Below are 18,689 nucleotides of genomic sequence, written 5' to 3'. Positions count from 1 at the left end.
TGGGGAAGTATTAAGTTTCCACAGAGGAGAGAAAAAGAAGACAGCAATAGGTAAAGAGGTAGAAGATAAGAAGCATATTATTTTCTATAAGATTTCAAACTAAGATAATTGTGAGGGTATTCTGCCTGAGGGGGTGCTTTCTGAGCCTGTTTTACTAGTAAAAGGACAGGTCATAGAGGTACTGGGACCTCCTGATTTCTGAGGTCAGCCTGAGCACAATTCCATATTTACAGTTAAACTGCCATAATAGCCACAAAGATCATAATGTTATTTAATTAGATGAAAGGAGAAATTTTTAAAGAGATTATAGGTCACAAAATGGAAATCATTCAGACCCACATCATCCTATAACCCTCAGCCTAAGCCAGAGGCTCCAGAGAACTGGGAGGTATCCAAGACAGACGAACTGCAGCTTTAAGTACAGTTAAAAGCTTTGTAACGTTATGTTTAGGATAACAGCCATCATATTCTAGTTAGAACTACAGTCTTTTGGAAAATGTGGCTAATGAACGAAAAAACAAACAAACAAAAAACCCCCCACAAAAACACACCAAATATTTGGAGTGATTTTTCCTCCTTCAGGTCAATCCAATGAGCATTAGTTGAGCACCTCTTCCTCTTGGCACTGTGCTAGGTGCTACATATCTTGAGATGAATATGACTCATGATGGTAATTCTATTTTATACTTTATTATATTATTGGTACAATATCCTGCTGTTGATAATCACAGTATCCATATCATGGAAGTCTGCGGACTCACATCAAACATGAGTACAATAATTGGGTTGATGATTTTGCCAGATACACTGCCATATGTTTGCTAATAGTTTAAAGGATATTCAGAATGAACCAAAAGAAGTCTTAGTTCTGTGTAATTTGGAGCAACTTATTTTCTCTGAGCTTCTTTTCACGTCTTTAAAATGAGAATAACAACAATACTTACAGGATTGTTGGAATAATATAAAAGCATTTTATAAACTGAAATGCACACATAAAAGTTAGTTATTGATTTTGAAAACCAGCCACAGCAATGTGTAAAGACAAAGTTTGCCTTGTTAGTGTCTCTTTTACTGACTGTGTGAAAACACATCAAAAGTCAACTGTTTATTTGACATTTGTACATCATGGCTGAGCAAAGACTGAAAAACCACAGATAAAACGAATATGTTACGCTTGAATTTCCAATGTACAAAAGATGACTTACTAAGTTTCTATGCTTTCCTTTTATGTCAACAGCTGTATGAAAAAGTCACCAGTCTCAGAAATAGAAAACATTTCTAGCAGGAAACAAATCAACAAGGAATAAGGAGGTTTTCCAAAATATTATAGAGTGTTGTTGAACTGAAGGTTATGAACTAACTTTATTCTGTAGAATTAGCCTCCCAGAACAGACTCTTACAAAAAGAGGCAAAACTTTGGTGTGTTACACAGTTGGATTAGAAGTAATATAGTGGAAATGTAACACCCATTAAGATCGAAAGTGATAAGATTGACTAGGATCAGTCTCTGAGTCTAAGACATTTCCTCATGAATTTCCGACAATTTTCATTTATTCATGACATTGCATTTATGCACTTTTATTTATTTTTCCTCTTTCAAGTGGAGGAATAATTCAAATATGCAGTCAAATATTTATTTAAATCTATAAGGACTGAATTTTTCAGACATATTTGCAATTAACTTAATGAATAAGAAATTATAGCTATGACTTCCTATATCAATTTTATCAATCTTGAAAATGTTTCATATTCTTTTGCTTAATACAATTAAATGTGCTTGTTTTTTTTTTTTAATCTTTATTGTTGAAAGTATTACATATGTTCCCTTTTCCTCCACTGGCCCCTTCTAGCCCATACCTGCCCCCCGACCCCAGGCCTTCACAAACCTATTTTCTGTGTCCATGGGTTATGCATATATGCATACAAGTTCTTTGGTTGATCACTTCCCACCCACCCACCCCTGCCTTCCCTCTGAGATTCCTCAGTCTGTTCCATGCTTCTATGTCTCTGAATTTATTTTGTTCATCAGTTTATTTTGTTCATTAGATTTCACATATGAATGAAATCATGTGATACCTGTCTTTCTCTTACTGGCTTATTTCACTTAGCAAAATACTCTCCAGGTCCCTCCATGCTGTCACAAAGGGTAAGAGATCCTTCTTTTTCACAACTGCATAGTATTCCATGGTGCAAATATACCACAGCTTTTTTATTCACTCATCTACTGATGGGCACTTGGGCTGTTTCCAGATCTTAGCTATTGTAAATTGTGCTGTTGTGAACATAGTTGTGCATACATTCCTTCTGATTGGTGTTTTGGGTTTCTTAGGATCTATTTCTAGAAGTGAGATCATTGGGTCAGATGTCAGTTCCATATTTCATTTTTTGAGGAAACTTCATACTGTTTTCCATAATGAGTTCAAGACATTAATAGTGTGCTATCCCCCATCTTCTTGGGTATTATTTGCTTAGAAACTCACTGTCCTTGTTTTATATCAATGCATATTTTTCTTCCAATTGTCTTAAAAATAAAATGCAGAATTTAACTAATCCCAAGAAATATTGTCATCATTTTAGTAATGGAGAAACAGTAAAATTATATAAAGAGATGATTAATTAGAACAACTACAATCACTGATCTAGCATTTATATCATACTTAATAATCTCAAGTCACTTTTTTTCTATGTAAATGTTACATTTAGAAGTTACATTTTAAAAATTCACAGGTTTTTTTTTTTAATATTTATACCAGTTTGGGCAAATATTTCCATCATCAATGTGTTGGAAATCAACAGACCAAAAATGTCAAAAGGAAAAATCCCACTAGATCCCAAAATTCGGTTAGATAATTTGCCTATTATAGCACTTGGTTTTAAGCAGTTTTATTGGCATCTGAAATCTGAATCATAAAAGCCTAGCAAAATTCCACATACTAGAAGAAAAAACAAATAGTAAAATTCTTTAGGGTGGAGCAAAACGTGTATTATTTCTAGAAGAAAATTCATTGCTGCAATTAGCTGCCAAAATTTGTCAACCCAATCTTTTGAGAGACAAAAATCACCATAATTTATTACTTGTATTTGATGAGATGATAATGAACATTAACTTAGTTTCTTTTTCAGTTTGCAAGAGTGCTAATTAAAATGTTTTATCTTAATTCCATAAATGCTACCTGTGTGTCTAGTTTTCCATACTGGATATACTAGTATAATACAAGAAAATTGCAACTATTCATTAACCTATTCATTCATCATTGCTTCCATTGACCAGCTATTTAAGGCAATTTACAAAGAATTATAAATACTCTAAAATATGTGCAACAATATACTTACCATAAAATTATATGAGGGTAGGAAAAATATCAAAGATGTTTTATTGGAAACATTTAAAATGTAAGGGTGATGAAATAGTCAAAATTTTAATAAGGGGAGGGTTATGCATAGTGAGAAACAATATTAGTAAGAAATAAAGTAGAAAGTAGGGTTATCAAAAATCATAGTTAAAGAAATAGTCTGAAGGCCCTTTAAAGTTCATACCCAGTCTTATGTGGGAAACCTATGGGTACAATTCTTTTTATGCTTTTTGTCAAATCTAAGTGATAATTTTCTGTTTTATGTCTTTTAAATGTATGCATCTTTTTCAGTATGACTTAGAAGAGGTAAAGATCTGGGAAAGAAAAAGTAGAATAAAAGGAATAAATCTCCAAGGGGACACATGCTAATTGGCTTGAAATTAGTATACAGATTTCTAAGATAGAGAAGTAAAAGGCATTGTGCAACCTACATATTATAAAGTCATATAATTTCAGCAGATTGTGACATTTTCATTAAGTCTCAGCAATCAGAGATCATGTGCAGGGAAATTCATCTTTTAACATAATTCCCAAGAGCACCAGGGATTTTTTTTTTTTAATGATGTGTGTGTGTGTTTTGTATATGTTTTTATCGATTTTTTTAAAGAGAGGAAGGGAGAGATAGAAACATCAATGAGAAAGCAATATTGATCAGCTGCCTCCTACACACCCCCATCAGGGATTCAGCCAACAACCCTGGGATGTGCCCTGACCAGGAATCTAACCAGCGACCGCTTGGTGCATGGAACAAGGTGCAACCAACTGAGCCACATCAGCCGAGCAAAACATTAATTTCTCCAGGGATTTTTTTTCCACAAGGACTTCACTGTACTGTAAACTAACAATGGAAAAGGGAAAAGAAATACAGGTGAAACTTTGCTGACCTATGCACTTCATCGTATAAATAAAAAAATTTAAAAATCAATAAAAACCAATTCACTTAATTCTTTCCAGTCACAAGAAATTCATTTAGGAACAATATCCTTCCTGTCAAAACTCTTTTCTGAATTTGTGTGCTAGTTGTATGTGGAAATAAGCACATCAAGGTTTATCTTCATGGCTTCCCATTATAGTTGTTATCCAATGAGTATTATAACCCAAATTTGTACTTTTTAAAGTTCATATGTATGGGCTATGGGGAAAAGGTGGTATGAGTGGGAAATTCCAACTTTAGACAAACTAGGTCTGAATACATTACTATTTGTGAGTGGAAGTAGAAAGAATTAGCAAAAAGTGAAGGCAAAAATAGAAAGCCATCCACTTGTTACTAGAACATCAACAAACAAAATGTACTAATTCATAAGCACAATATTAATCAATCTTACAAGTAATTAAAGTTTATCTCTAGTCCAACTAAGTAGACACCTTATTAAATGATGATTCTGGAATCACCTGTGTCTAACATCTGTGTTTGCCACAGGCAATTTTTCCAAGACCCAAGCAAGACTAGTCTTTCTTGCACCAAATTACTGATACCTTCCTTTCATAAAAATATACCTGTCTTTTGATCCCTCAAACTTCTGCTTTTTTACTTTATAATAATTCTATCTTTGATATAGGCTGCTGATAATGTCTCTTTTTAATCCTTTCTATATTATATGTCCAATTTAACAGTGGCCTCATTGCCTTAATAATTGTATGGACTCTGACAAGTTCTATTAAAGAGTGTTGGGGCACTGAGAAATAGGAGCTTTAGTTTTTCCCCATTCATATGACCTGGGAGAAGTTACCAGATCATCTGGCAGCTCAATATGCTCACCGCAAACTTAGAGTACTATTATTTCAAGGTTGTCAAGCCTAAGAGATAAATCATAGGAATTGCAAAATTCAAAGATGATTGATATTAAGTATGTAAAAATGCTTAGCAATTAAAAAGTACCATACATATATGTGCTGTCATTATCATTATTACTATTATCATTCTAGTTAGTTGTATATACCTCCTCGAATATATAAAGCTCTTCAGAAGAAAAATGACCTGAAAATAAAACTCTTAAAAACTCCAGGCTTTTTATAAAACCTTTCCTTATAGGAGTCCTTTGAATTTTTCTTCTACTTTAACTAATGATCAGTTACATAAAGTCTTAAGGGAGTCAGCTCATCGGCCCAAATGTCTATCAGTAGATGAGTGCCTACAAAAGCTGTGGTACTTTTACACATGGAATACTACTTGGCCATAAAAAAGAAGGAAATCTTACCTTTTGTGACAGCATGGAAGCATCTGGAGAGCATAATGCTAACTGAAATAAGCCAGTCAGAGAAAGACAAGGACCATATGATTTCACTCATAGTTGTAATCTAATGAACAAAATAAACTAACAAACAAAATAGAAGCAAACTCAAAGATACAGAGAACAGACTGACAGCAATCAGAGGAAGGGCCTTTGGGGGACTGGGTTTGAAAAAGGTGAAGGGATTAAGCAAAACACCCCAAAAAACTCATAAGCACAGACAACAGTATGGTGATTAGCAGAGTTTGGAAAGGGAGATAGAAGAAGAAATAATAGGGTAAAGGAGGGATAAGTGGTGATGAAAGGAGACTTGATTTGGGGTAGTGAACACACAATACAATGTACAGCTGGTGTATTATAGAATTGTACGTAATTTATTAACCAATGTCACCCCAATCAATTCAATAAAAAAAAAGAGAGTCAGCTTTTGATGGGCTGGTCAGTGTTGGCGAATAAATAAAACAAATAGCAGATTTACAAAGAAAAAAGTCAGTAAGATACTTAATGTCAAATATATTTCTTAGTTATCCTTTTATTTTCTCATCATGCTCATATGCTTAACAGAAAACAATATAGAATTTTTAAGAATGCCATAAGAACTGTGAAATTAAAATATCATTGCTATAAGTCTTTTTGGCTCACTGATCTAGAAAAATATGTACAACATTTATGAACTAAAAGGTTATAATCAATATCTGCTGCTTGGTATTTTCTTCCTAAGGTTTTCCTTTTGTTGGTTCATTTTTCACAAATAGATTTAGCTAGCAAATTCAGCTTTAATCTTCACAGCTGTGAATATGTTAAGAGACATTCCAGAACACAGAAGGAGGAAAGGAAGAGGGAAATTCCAAAAGAATGACTTGCTTATTAGGGAAACGATAAAAATCTAAACTAAATGTTGCCTTTACTTCACTCAAATATTCAAAAAATATTCATGAAGTATTTTAAACACAGGTGAAGCCACTGGGGAAATTTTTCCAAAATCCTGCTACCCACTTATTAATATCCAATACCCAACATGGAAAGTTAGCAAATAGAGACAGCACGAGTTGAAATTACTCTAAATGGTTTTCAACATTTGTGGCATGTTTATATTTTGCAGTATATGACTCAAAATTTGCTATAAAATATACTGCATTTCTTACAATAATAAAGAAAAAGTTGTTTTGTTTCAATTCTCCACTCATATCTATATAAAGACACAATTTTCTTCTTGATTTACAAAAATACAGTCCTCAGAAATATTATAGAAGTATGTTTTGGGGAATTTGCAACTAAAATATCAATCTGACATAAATTTTTTAAAATCCATGTTTTCTTTACAATAAAAGCAGCTACCACCTAGAAATTATGTTCAGGATCCTGATATTAATTTACGTAGGTATTGTTTTTATTCAACATATTTCCAAAAAGAATTAGTGTTAATTTGACTAAACAGAATTACAGACTTTTCAAGAATTCAAAGTCTAATCATTGATAAATGAAAACAAGTAACACTGACTTAGAACAAATGTCTGTATAGGAGAGTACTGTGTGAACACTATAAAAAGAAAGCAGAAAATCTTTTAAGAGCCAGTTTGTAATAACACAAGAGAATTTTCTTTTTTCCCCTTTCGGGTTGGTAGGTATTATTAAGTCAGTCAAATACTATAAACAGATATACCTGAATTTTAGAAAGTGTTAGAAAAAGAATCTAACTGTATCCTTTTAGGTATGAGGCAGATAGGTATATGGGCTTTGGTAGAATTCACAGATGATGAAACAAATCTTTGTCAAAAGTGATGAATGACAGATTATTCATTATTATCATCATGAGATTATGGAGACATACTGAAGTTTATAAATGTCAGAAAGTTCCTTTAAAAAGACGTTATTACAACTCCAGGGCATACTCCAAAGATAATATTTGCATCAAGTATGTATCCCATTATACTTTCTGATGTGGGAACATTATTGGAACCCTGGGTTTGATTGTGGCATAACTCCCACGATACAAGGGACTTGGCAAACAAGAATATGTCCAGGGAAAGAATCAAAGGTGCTGAAATCTTTGCAAACTACACAATATAAGAACTTGTTGAAAGAACAGATTGTGTTTTGGCTGAAAAAGTCACAAATAGGACATCCTAACTGTTTCCAATAAGTGGAGATTAGTTAAGAGGTAGGATGGGACTCAGGCTATTGCCCAAGGAGTAGAATTAAAACCAATGGATACAAGTGGTTGTGAGGAATATATGAAAGTATCTAACAAAGAGGAATAAACTCCTAAAAGAAATAGGAAAGCACCTGGAATACCAGGGATATGCAGTAGAAGGGAAATTGACTAGTGCTCAACTCCTGACCTTTTCACTCTTTTAGCTTTGGGAGCTTAGTCCTGTTACTAAGCTTCTCTGACTTTCTGTTTCCTTTTCTATAAAATGGATATCCTTACCTTCCATGAAAGTGGGTAAGCAGCTCAGAATACTGAGATAAGAGGAAAGGCTGAACTAGATGGCCACCATGGTTCTTTCGATTTCTAAGGCTCTACATATATTTTTCATCTCATGATGAGAAATTATTGATAAAAATTTCATTTATTCAATATATACTAGTATGTATTGTGTATCTACTATGTGTAGGCACTTTGCTAGGGATACAAAAGTGAAAAAAATGCACAATTATTTTTGCTCGCATAGACCTTATATTATGTGAAGAAGATGAATCATAAGCAAAGTAAGTATAATCCATAGTATGTTAGAAGATAACTACTATATAAAATAACAAAGAAAACAAATTTGAAGTTTTAAATAGGATTCTGGGAAACTTCAAAGATATATTAAGTCATCAGTCATTTAAAAATTATTTTTATTATGAAATCCATTGGAAATTGTGGTGCCCTCAATCAAATCTTTCGATCCAAGTAATGTTCCAAATACTGTAATCTCATCAGAGAGTGTTATGGTCTAAATTATGTCCCCCCAAATTCATATACTGACATCCTAACCTCCAGTTCTTCAGAATCTGACTGTATTTGGAGACGAGGTTTTAAAGATGTAATTAAATTAACTGAGATCATTAGGATAGGTCTTAATCCAATATGACTAGTGTTATTAAAAGAAGAGGAGATCAGGACATAGACATGGACAGAGGGATGATGATGTGAAGATACAGGGAGATGACCATCTGCAAGGCACGAGGCCTCAGGAGAAACCAAATCTGCTAACACTCGAATCTGCCTCCAGAATTGTGAGACAATAAAACTCTGCTATTTAAGCCACCCAGTCTGTGGTGCTTTGTTATGGCAGCCCCAGCAAACAAATACAGAGAATATTGTAGCATGTAAACCCAGTCTAAATATTAAGTTTAGGATACAAGATTGCACAGTCGTTTTGATAATAACTCAGAATCTTTTATAAACTTTATGTTTAGAATTTACATGTAGATTTCAGTTTTCCTGTATTTATTCTCTCAACATTATATTGCACTGAAAATCTTAAATCTATTGGTTTTCTTCCAATATACTCTATTGAAAAGAGATAGTTTAACAAAAATATCACAAGGACTTCATAACTAATAATAGCATGCTTATGTTATTTGTGAACGTTCAGGATATGCAAAACATTCATTTTTCTATTAAGATAGGTATAAACTTATTGAAGTTTAAGATGGCAACTCATATCTTATAGACTACTCATGTGCACAAATGGGTATTAATACCAGAATTTAGTTTCTCCCACCTCATTTGAATCTTCTTCCTTAATTGCAGCCTTGCTGTATACCTGTAATCAAGCTGGCCCCCTACTGATATAAGCACTCTGCATGGCTATGAGGGACACAGTGGGTATACACATGTGCCAGCGGGTAGAGGAGGCTGGGGGAAGGTCAATTGGGAAAAAAAAGGAGACATATGTACTACTATTTGTAATACTTTAAACAATAAAAAAAGAAAAAATAAATAAAATATTCGTTAATTCGAAGTTATTGTTTCCTATTCTTTTCTACTTCTATTAGATTTTCCTATCAATGAGATAAATTAGTTTTAGAGAGTAAAAAAAAAAATAAGTGAATATACTTACAGGTCCTGTTAATTTAGATGCTATTTCAAATTCTCCACCCTCCTCCATTCGTGCTTCTTCAGTCCCAGGTAAAGAATCTATTTTTACCAAAAGAACGAATAAGTTACCATCACATATTGCTTAAATTTGATATATAAGCTTATTACAAGAAGGATATTAAAGTGACTGAACTGGCTGTTGAAAAAATTACAGTGTTTGTGAGTTAAAGTAGAGTATAAAATATTATTTATTTAGCTTTAAGACAACCTATGAAAAATGTAGAAGGACACAATGAAATTAGGAATGGAATGTGCAAGAGCTGCTGTATCTTGGATAGGGCAAACTTTCTTGTAGCATTTCATTCAGCTAATTGTTGGGACTTTACTGTTCTTTTTCTGATTTGTAATTTTATATTTATTTGTTTTACCTATCAACTGTCTTCTTTTTTTCTTTACTGGCCACACAATGTAATTACCATTTTGTGTTCTTTCTCTTAAATGGGATAGGAAATTCTGAAAAGTTTGGAGAAGAGTGTATATTATTAAATGATGGAAAGTTTTCCATTTTAATGCATTAAGAAGTTGTGATTTTTTTACCTTGAATAGATTGAGGAGTAAATGAGTAGTGACTTTCAAATATGTGAATAAAATTATGGCAACCCTTTCCATATGTCTGCTGAGTTAAATTAATTATGATGACAAGGATTTATATGGGTTATAAAAAATTCTGCAATAAGGACAGATATATAGAGAATCTAGAAATAGTCTGTGCTTTAATACCTGCTATTCAAATAAAATAAAATAAAAAAAAACAGTAAAAAGGAAGACATTTTAAACCATTGGAGACTTCTAAAATTAATTTTTTATAATTATTAATATTTGAAAAAGTCATATGAATCCCTAAAAATTTTCCTTCAGATTCATGTAAATATGGAGACAGATTTTTCTGTTAATAAAATGTGTGCTGTGGGAAGGAAATGGGAGCATTAAAACTTTCAAGCGTTTATCAGCCACTCAAGGCCAGGGAGACAATGGAAAGTTTAGCATAAAGCCATAATTATAGCTTCTGAATCAGAATTTACATTCAATAACCACTACATTCTCAAGTTGTAAGCAAATTTAAAAATTTTACCTACCACTCTTCTAGACATTAAAAAGAAGGAAATGTTTGTTGACAAAATCAATACAGATGATAAGAATTACACCAAGTTCAAAAATATTAATGCACTAACAAAGAATACTTGAACCCCTATTTACTAAAACCCAAGTTGGTAAGAGTGACAATGTATAGACTCTTTACATTAGCATGTATAAATTAGCATAATTTTAAGTCCTCTAAGACTGAATTATAATCTACTGAACTGTGAATAAACACTAGTGTAATTTTAGTATTTACTCTATTTTTCCTATTTTATTTGTGTTGAAACTCAGAATATTAACTTAATAAGTAATATTAAAATGTTCTATTCTTCATTACAAAGAAAATTATTTTATATGTAGGAGAAGAAAACCAACTTTCTAGTGGATTTGCTGATTTTTTTTTAAGGTTAGAAATTTACATTATAACTGAGTTTTCAAGTTCTCAGTCAGTAATTCATGGTTTTAAAGAGGTATTGTCATTCTGATTGATTTGTAATGCATGTATGTATTAGTCAATTCATTCAACTATTTCTGTGTGTATATTCATTTATTCAACAAATACTATAAGTCACTAGAGACACTCTAGTAGGTGCTTCATAACAAAATAATGTTTTATGAGGAGTGAATTCTGTTCTGTTCTTGTTTGGGTTGAATTCTTCCTGTTTATTGGTACAATATCTAGTGGGATAAAAAATATGATGAATTTGCCCAGCCAGTGTGACTCAGTGGTTGAGCGTTGACCAGGGAACAAAGAGATCATGAGTTTGATTCCCAGTAGGGCACATGCCTAGGTTGCAGGCTTAATCCCCAATAGGGCGTGCAGGAGGCAGGTGATCGATGATGTTTTTCTCTCATGAAGGTTTTTCTCTCTCTCTATCCTTCTCTCTCTCTAATAAATAAATAAATAAATAAATAAATAAATATTTAAAAACATGATGAATTCCATTCAGTGTAGTGTAGTGTAAGACAACTGTGAGTTCCCGCCAGAATATTTTTGAATTTACATTCTAGTAGGGACAATATATATCCTAAAACTAAAATCTTATTCCATGCTTGTCGCTCTATTTTTTAAAGTATTTTAGTACATTGCTGATTAACAATAATTGGTGTGTGCATATGTATAAACTACTTTTCCCTATGTATTTACTCTATAAGCCTATATGATTTTCAAAATACACGGAGGGGAAAATTATTTTCTGAATTGGACAAATATTAGAGCTTATCTTATCGCTTCATTTTAGAGAAGAAGCAACTGCAACATAGAAAGATAAAATAATTTTGTCAAAATCAAAGTCTCTGGCAGAACTTGAACTACAAACTACCTCTGTTGTAATTGGGCATGCTGCTAGAAATCTAGAAAGCTCTAGAGTTTAGCTTTATTCACCTTTTTCCTGCCATTATTTTTACTTTTGCTGTGTGTGTCACAATAGGCTTTTTATGCACAAAATTACGCATTCATAGAAATATTTTTTGAGCCAAACTCAGTGTGGGTACAAAGCTGAAATAAAAATCACATTAGCACTTTTAAATAATATCAATAATATTGAATTATGAATCTAGTTATTTGACTAATGTAAGTGTAAAAGAATATATTGAATCAGAAACTCAGGTTTTCAGATTTGTTCATTAAATCTACAGATACTTGAATGTCAAGAATGCAGAAGTTTAAGAAAGGACCTTAAATGTAATAAATACATTTTCCCCCAGTGGATACAAGTAAATATAATCAACATATTACTAGTGTATTATTTAAATTTCCAAAAAAATTGAGTTTCTATAATTCTCAGTTATTATGAATATACAGATTTGCTATATATTCATACAGCAAATCTGTATATATTGCTGAAGATACAGATTTGTAGATTGGTGTATTGGGGTGGTTTTGAGAAAATTTTTAAAAATAATGGGCCAGTAGTTAAATAATATCTGTCTTGTGTCAACAAATGACCAGCAAACGGCCAACACACTGCCCAATTTCTGCTGTCAGTGTTAAAATCTCAAGTGTTTCATGTCACTAGTACTATAAGAGATTTGAGTGCATGTAAACTATCATTATTTCGTTATATTGTGCTACACTGGCATTGGTGTATGTTCCCATCGCACTTTACTTTTAAATGTTTATTGGTAATACTTGACATATAAAAAGCATATTCCAAATATATTGATGCATAATATATAGTGTATTTATATTACAAAACACGATAAAATAAACACCCAAGACACCACCTAATCTAAGAATAAGAACTTTTAAATAATCTTCATATACCTTTGCGCAACTTTTTTTATTGTTTAAAGTATTACATATATTAGTACATATATCTCCTTTTTTTCCCCCATTGACATTCCCCAGCCTCCCCTAGCCCCTGTCGCATGCCCTCATCCCACCCCCCTCCCCAGTGTCTTGTGTCCATTTGTTGTGCTTATATGCATTCATGCAAGTCCTTTGGTTGATCTATTACCCTCCCTCCCCAACACCCCCCAGCCTTCCTGCTGTAATTTGACAGTCTGTTTGGTGCTTTACTGCCTCTGTGTCTATCTTTTTATTCATCGGGTTATAATGTTTTTTATTTTCCATAAATGAGTGAGATCATGTGGTATTTTTCTTTCATTGCCTGGCTTATTTCACTTACCATAATACTCTCCAGGTCTATACATGCTGCTGCAAATGGTAAGAATTCCTTCTTTTTTATAGCAGCGTAGTATTCCATTGTGTAGATGTACCATAGTTTTCTAATCTACTCATCTGCTGATGGGCATTTAGGCTGTTTCCATATCTTAGCTATGGTGAATTGTGCTGCTATGAACATAGGGGTGCATATATTCTTTCTGATTGGTGTTTCTAGTTCCTTGGGATATATTCCTAGAAGTGGGATTACTGGGTCAAATGGGAGCTCCATTTTTAGTTTTTTGAGGAAACTCCATACTGTTCTCCACAGTGGCTGCACCAGTCTGCATTCCCACCAGCAGTGCACGAGGGTTCCTTTTTCTCCACATCCACGTCAGCACTTGTCATTTGTTGATTTGTTGATGATTGCCATTCTGACAGGTGTGAGATGGTACCTCATTGTCATTTAGATTTGCAACTCTCGGGTAATTAGTGACTCTGAGCATGTTTTCATGTGTCTCTTGGCCTTCCTTCTGTCTTCTTTCGAAAAGATTGTATTTAGGTCCGTTGCCTGTTTTTTTATTGGATCATTTATATTCCTTTTATTAAGTTTTATAAGTTGCTTGTAGATGTTGGAGATTAAACCTTTACCAGTGATAACATTTGCAAATATGTTCTCCCATACAGGGGTCTTTCCTGTTGTTTTGTTGATGGTTTCTTTTGCTGTATACAAGCTTTTTATTTTGATGTAGTCCCATTTGTTTATTTTCTCTTTAGCTTCCACTGCCCAAGGAGCAGTTTCGGTGAAGAAATTGCTGCGGCATATGTTAGAGATTTTTCTGCCTGTGGATTCCTCTAGTATTTTTATGGTTTCTTGTCGTATGTTTAAGTCCTGTATCCATTTTGACTTTATTTTTGTGTATGGTGTAAGTTGGTGGTCTAGTTTTATTTTTTTGCATGTATCTGTCCAATTTTCCCAACACCATTTATTGAAGAGACTGTCTTGACTCCATTGTATGTTCATGCCTCCTTTGTCAAATATTAATTGTGCATAGTGGTTTGGGTCAATATCTGGATTCTCTATTCTATTCCATTGATCTATATGTCTGTTCTTGTGCCAGTACCAGGCAGTTTTGAGAACAGTGGCTTTGTAATACAACTTGAAATCTGGTATTGAGATTCCACCTTGTTCTTCTTTCTCAGTATTGCTGTGGCTATTTGGGATCTTTTTTTATTCCAGATGAATTTTTGGAGATTCTTTCTAGGTCTGTGAAATATGCCGTTGGTATTTTAATGGGGAGTGCATTGAATCTATAGATTGCTTTGGGTAGCATGGACATTTTAATGATGTTGATTCTCCCAATCCATGAACATGGTATGTTCTTCCATCTGTTTATGTCTTCCTCTATCTCTTTTTTCAGTGTATGTAGTTTTCTGCATATAGGTCTTTTACCTCCTTAGTTAAGTTTATTCCTAGGTATCTTAATTTTTTTTGGTGTGATGGTAAATGGGATTGCTTTTTTAGTTTCTCTTTCTGTAAGTTCACTATTGGTGTATAGAAATGCCATAGATTTCTTGGTGTTAATTTTGTATCCTGCTACATTGCCAAATTCATTTATTAAGTCTATTAGTTTTTTTATGGAGTCTTTTTGTTTTTTTTATGTACAATATCATGTCATCTGCAGATAAGGATAGCTTTACTTCTTCTTTTCCAATTTGGATGCCTTTTATTTCTTCTTCTTGTCTAATTGCAATGGCTAATACTTCCAGTACTATGTCAAACAGGAGTGGTGAGAGTGGGCATCCCTGTCTTGTTCCTGTTCCTGGGGGAAATGGTTTTAGTTTTTGCCCATTGAGTATGATGTTAGCTGTGGGTTTATCATATATAGCTTTTATTCCCACCTTGTTGAGAGTTTTTATCAAGAAAGGGTGTTGGATTTTGTCAAATGCTTTTTCTGCATCAATTGATATGACTATGTGGTTTTTATCTCTCAATTTGTTTATGTGATTTATCACGTTTATTGATTTGCAGATATTGAACCATCCTTGCATTCCTGGGATAAATCCTACTTGGTCATGGTGTATGATCTTTCTGATGTACTGCTGGATCCTATTTGCTAGAATTTTGTTGAGGATTTTGGCATCTATATTCATGAGGGATATTGGCCTGTAATTCTCTTACATTGTGTTGTCTTTATCTGTTTTTGGTATTAGGGTGATGCTGGCTTCATAGAAGGAGCTTAGAAGTGTTCCTTCCTCTTGAATTGTTTGGAATAGTCTGAGGAGGATAGGTTTATTTCTTCCTTGAATGTTTGGTAAAACTCCCTTGTGAAGCGGTCTGGCCCCAGGCTTTTGTTTGCTGGAAGCTTTTTGATGACTGCTTAAATTTCTTCCATAGTTATTGGCCTATTGAGATGTTTAGATTCTTCCTGATTGAGTTTTGGAAGGTTATATTTTTCTAGGAATATGTCCATTTCCTCCAGGTTGTCCAGTTTGTTGGAACAGAGTTGTTCATAGCCATTTCAGATTGGTTACTTGAACTCAACTTCAGCGGGAGCATATTATTGAAACCACCAATTTCTACAAATCAGGGCTTTCTCTTTTCAAATAAAGAGTTGGTAATATTTATTAGCATTCCAATAGTTTCATTCATCGTATGTGTAGTTGAAATGCATTCAGTTTCCTAAAATATACCAATTCCACAATGTCTATCCATTTTTCTCTTAGGGAACATACTAAGAAGGGTTGTTCACATTTCATGGTACAAGACTTGTTCCACTAAGATATTTTCTTAGAAGTGGAGTGCATGGGTTTTAGATTATACAAATGTTCGAGATTTTAAGATAATGGAAAATATTCCAAAATTGTTTATTCTCACCTGTAGTGTATGGCTTTTATTTCATCTATGTCTTCACCAGCACTTGGTTTTGCCAAATTTCTTAATTAATGGCAAACAACTGGTTATAACACAGCATCGCTTTGTGGTCTTAATTTGCTTTCCCTTGATTAGCAGAACAGTTAAGCATCTTTCAAATGTCACTGACCAATTGTGTTTCTCCTCTTCCATAAAATGTCAATTCATACCTGTTGCTTATTTTTCTATTGACCTTTATTAAATTGTAGATGTTCAGGGGATGGAGGGATTGAGCAAAAAAGAAAAAAAAATGTAGATGTTCTTTATGTATTCTAAATATTAATATTTGATCAGTTACAAATATATTTCAAATATATTTTCTTACTTTGTGGAATAGCTATTCACTTTTTATGGCATTCTTTGATGAACAGTTTTTAACTTTCTATAGCTGATTTTTTATTTCATGGTTAAGAATTTTTCCATCTTGTTTAAGATGTCCTCCTCTAACCAGATGTGAAAAAAAATTTTTTTTCCTATTGTTTCTCTTTTAATTATCCCAGCTGGATGTCCAACTGCTTCCTCTAGAATACGGAATGATGAAGCAGTGATGTACTTTTAATGCCATCGTAGTGACATTACACATGCTTATTTATTCAGCAACCATTTTGAAGTGCCCTGCTGTGAACTTCATATGCTAAGCTGAGGAATTTGAATTTTGTCGTATAAAAAAGGGGGTGATATAAGCAGCTTTCTTTTAAAAAAAGATAATGAGCTAAAGAGGGGTGAGATAGTACAAAGACTATCTGAGGCACAAACAAGGCTGTTAAACTAGACAGAGAAAGAGGACAAACACACAGACCAGGCAGCTTCAGGGAAAATGAAGAGGAGGCTGGCCGGGAAAGGCAATTCTGAAGTGACACTGACATGATTTGAGAACAATTCAATATCAGGATGAGAGAGGGAACAAAATCAAGGATAATACTAACACTTCTGCCAGGGAAGAGTAAAGGGAACTATGATGTGAGAATGGGAGGGAGCAAAATGAAGTACCCCAAACAAGCTGGAATTAGTGACAAATTTTGGGAATAGCCAACATATAATTGACCTGTTTGTCCCAAAAACAGGCACAGACATTAAGAGTCTGCTCCTCAGAATCCATTCTCTCTTGCCCTTAACCTCCTGACACCTATCCTGAAGGAGGGGTACACATATGACAGGAAGCTATGTAGATATTGTGGGATTTAAAACTTACTCAAAGAATCCAGGATTATTTCATCTGGAGAAGGGAGTATTTGTGACGTCTCTTCTGTTCTTTCTGTCAAGTTGTCTCCTTGAAGTCTAAATAATTAAAAAATAATTAGAAAGAATTAGAAGTGTGAAGTATATTCTATGGGGGATTGGTACTATTAACTTCTACACTAAAATCAGACATGCTTTTTCAAAGGAGAAATAAAATTGTACCAAAGCCTTTGTAATATGGTGTGTTTGCTATACTACCCTTGAAAAGTCTTTTTTTCTCTCTCCTGTACACATGAGAAGGTTAGTCTAGGTAGAAACTGCTTTTCTTCTTAGCCTGACTGGAGGACAGTTTATAAGCAAATATTTTCACTGAAACTACAACAAGGGAGAAAGTGGAATAAAAACAAGAGTCTAACAGCATATTCACCTGATTTCTGGGTCCAGGGGCATGAGAAGATTTCCATTCTACACAGAAGTTTCCCAAACACAATTCTCCAAATAAACCAAACCTGAGCGAAGGCCTGCAGATCAAGGTAAATCTCAATAGTGGAAGTAAAGATTCCTAATTCATGTGACTTCCCAGGTTCTCAGACACTGGGGCTTCTTCAGGAGAGGAAGGCTGTGTGGGTACTTTTATGGCAGTATATTTCTGTGCCTCTCTATCCACATCTCTATGCTGAGAAAAATAGACTAGCTGAACCCAATTCAAACAGTCTGGGTTTATGTTACACTGTGAACTACGTTATCAAAGGAGGTAGAGCTCACCAATAAATGTTGGAACTCTGTCCTAAGGACAACAGATTAAACTTTGCTGATGTTGGAGAACATTACATCAAACAATCCGGAAAATGGCATTTTTATCAGTTCCCTTATTTTTTTCTTGTATTTAGCTGAAGGCAAATGCTCTCACTGAAGAATATTAATAAATGCATAACACACAGCATTAACATTTTAAAAAACCAAGTACATTTCATAACTGTACCACTCTTAAAAATTAAAATTTTCAACTATTTTATATCTTTGCTTTTGTATGCCCCAGTGGAATCATGTAATAATTTGCATTTGACTTCTGCATATTCAAACACATGCATGTCTTTCTCTATCTTTTGTGTAATAATAAATATTATAAATTATATTTTCATTTGTATTCCTATATTAAATTCTACATGTTTCTGTATAGTATACATTTATACTTACATATATTCCCTTCTATACACAAACACACATTTGCTAA

The 18,689-nt window shown here is 33.5% G+C and overlaps 1 protein-coding gene across 1 annotated transcript in view; it reads right to left on the bottom strand.

The window, feature by feature from the left end:
* The window catches only part of LOC308236758 (uncharacterized protein C8orf34), a 266,754-nt gene that overhangs the window by 59,879 nt on the left and 188,186 nt on the right, over positions 1 to 18,689 (bottom strand). The window contains exons 9-10 of the mRNA XM_080646746.1: positions 17,469 to 17,554; positions 9,640 to 9,716 (exon numbers count right to left, since the gene is read on the bottom strand). Coding sequence (XP_080502872.1) covers positions 9,640 to 9,716; positions 17,469 to 17,554 — 163 coding nt within the window. The remainder of the gene's footprint in view (positions 1 to 9,639; positions 9,717 to 17,468; positions 17,555 to 18,689) is intronic.

Source organism: Plecotus auritus, assembly GCF_963455305.1.
Source record: "Plecotus auritus genome assembly, chromosome: 11".
In the NCBI taxonomy this organism is placed as follows: domain Eukaryota; kingdom Metazoa; phylum Chordata; class Mammalia; order Chiroptera; family Vespertilionidae; genus Plecotus; species Plecotus auritus.
Note: the sequence above shows the minus strand (reverse complement) of the source record. Positions and strands in the feature narration are given on the sequence as shown.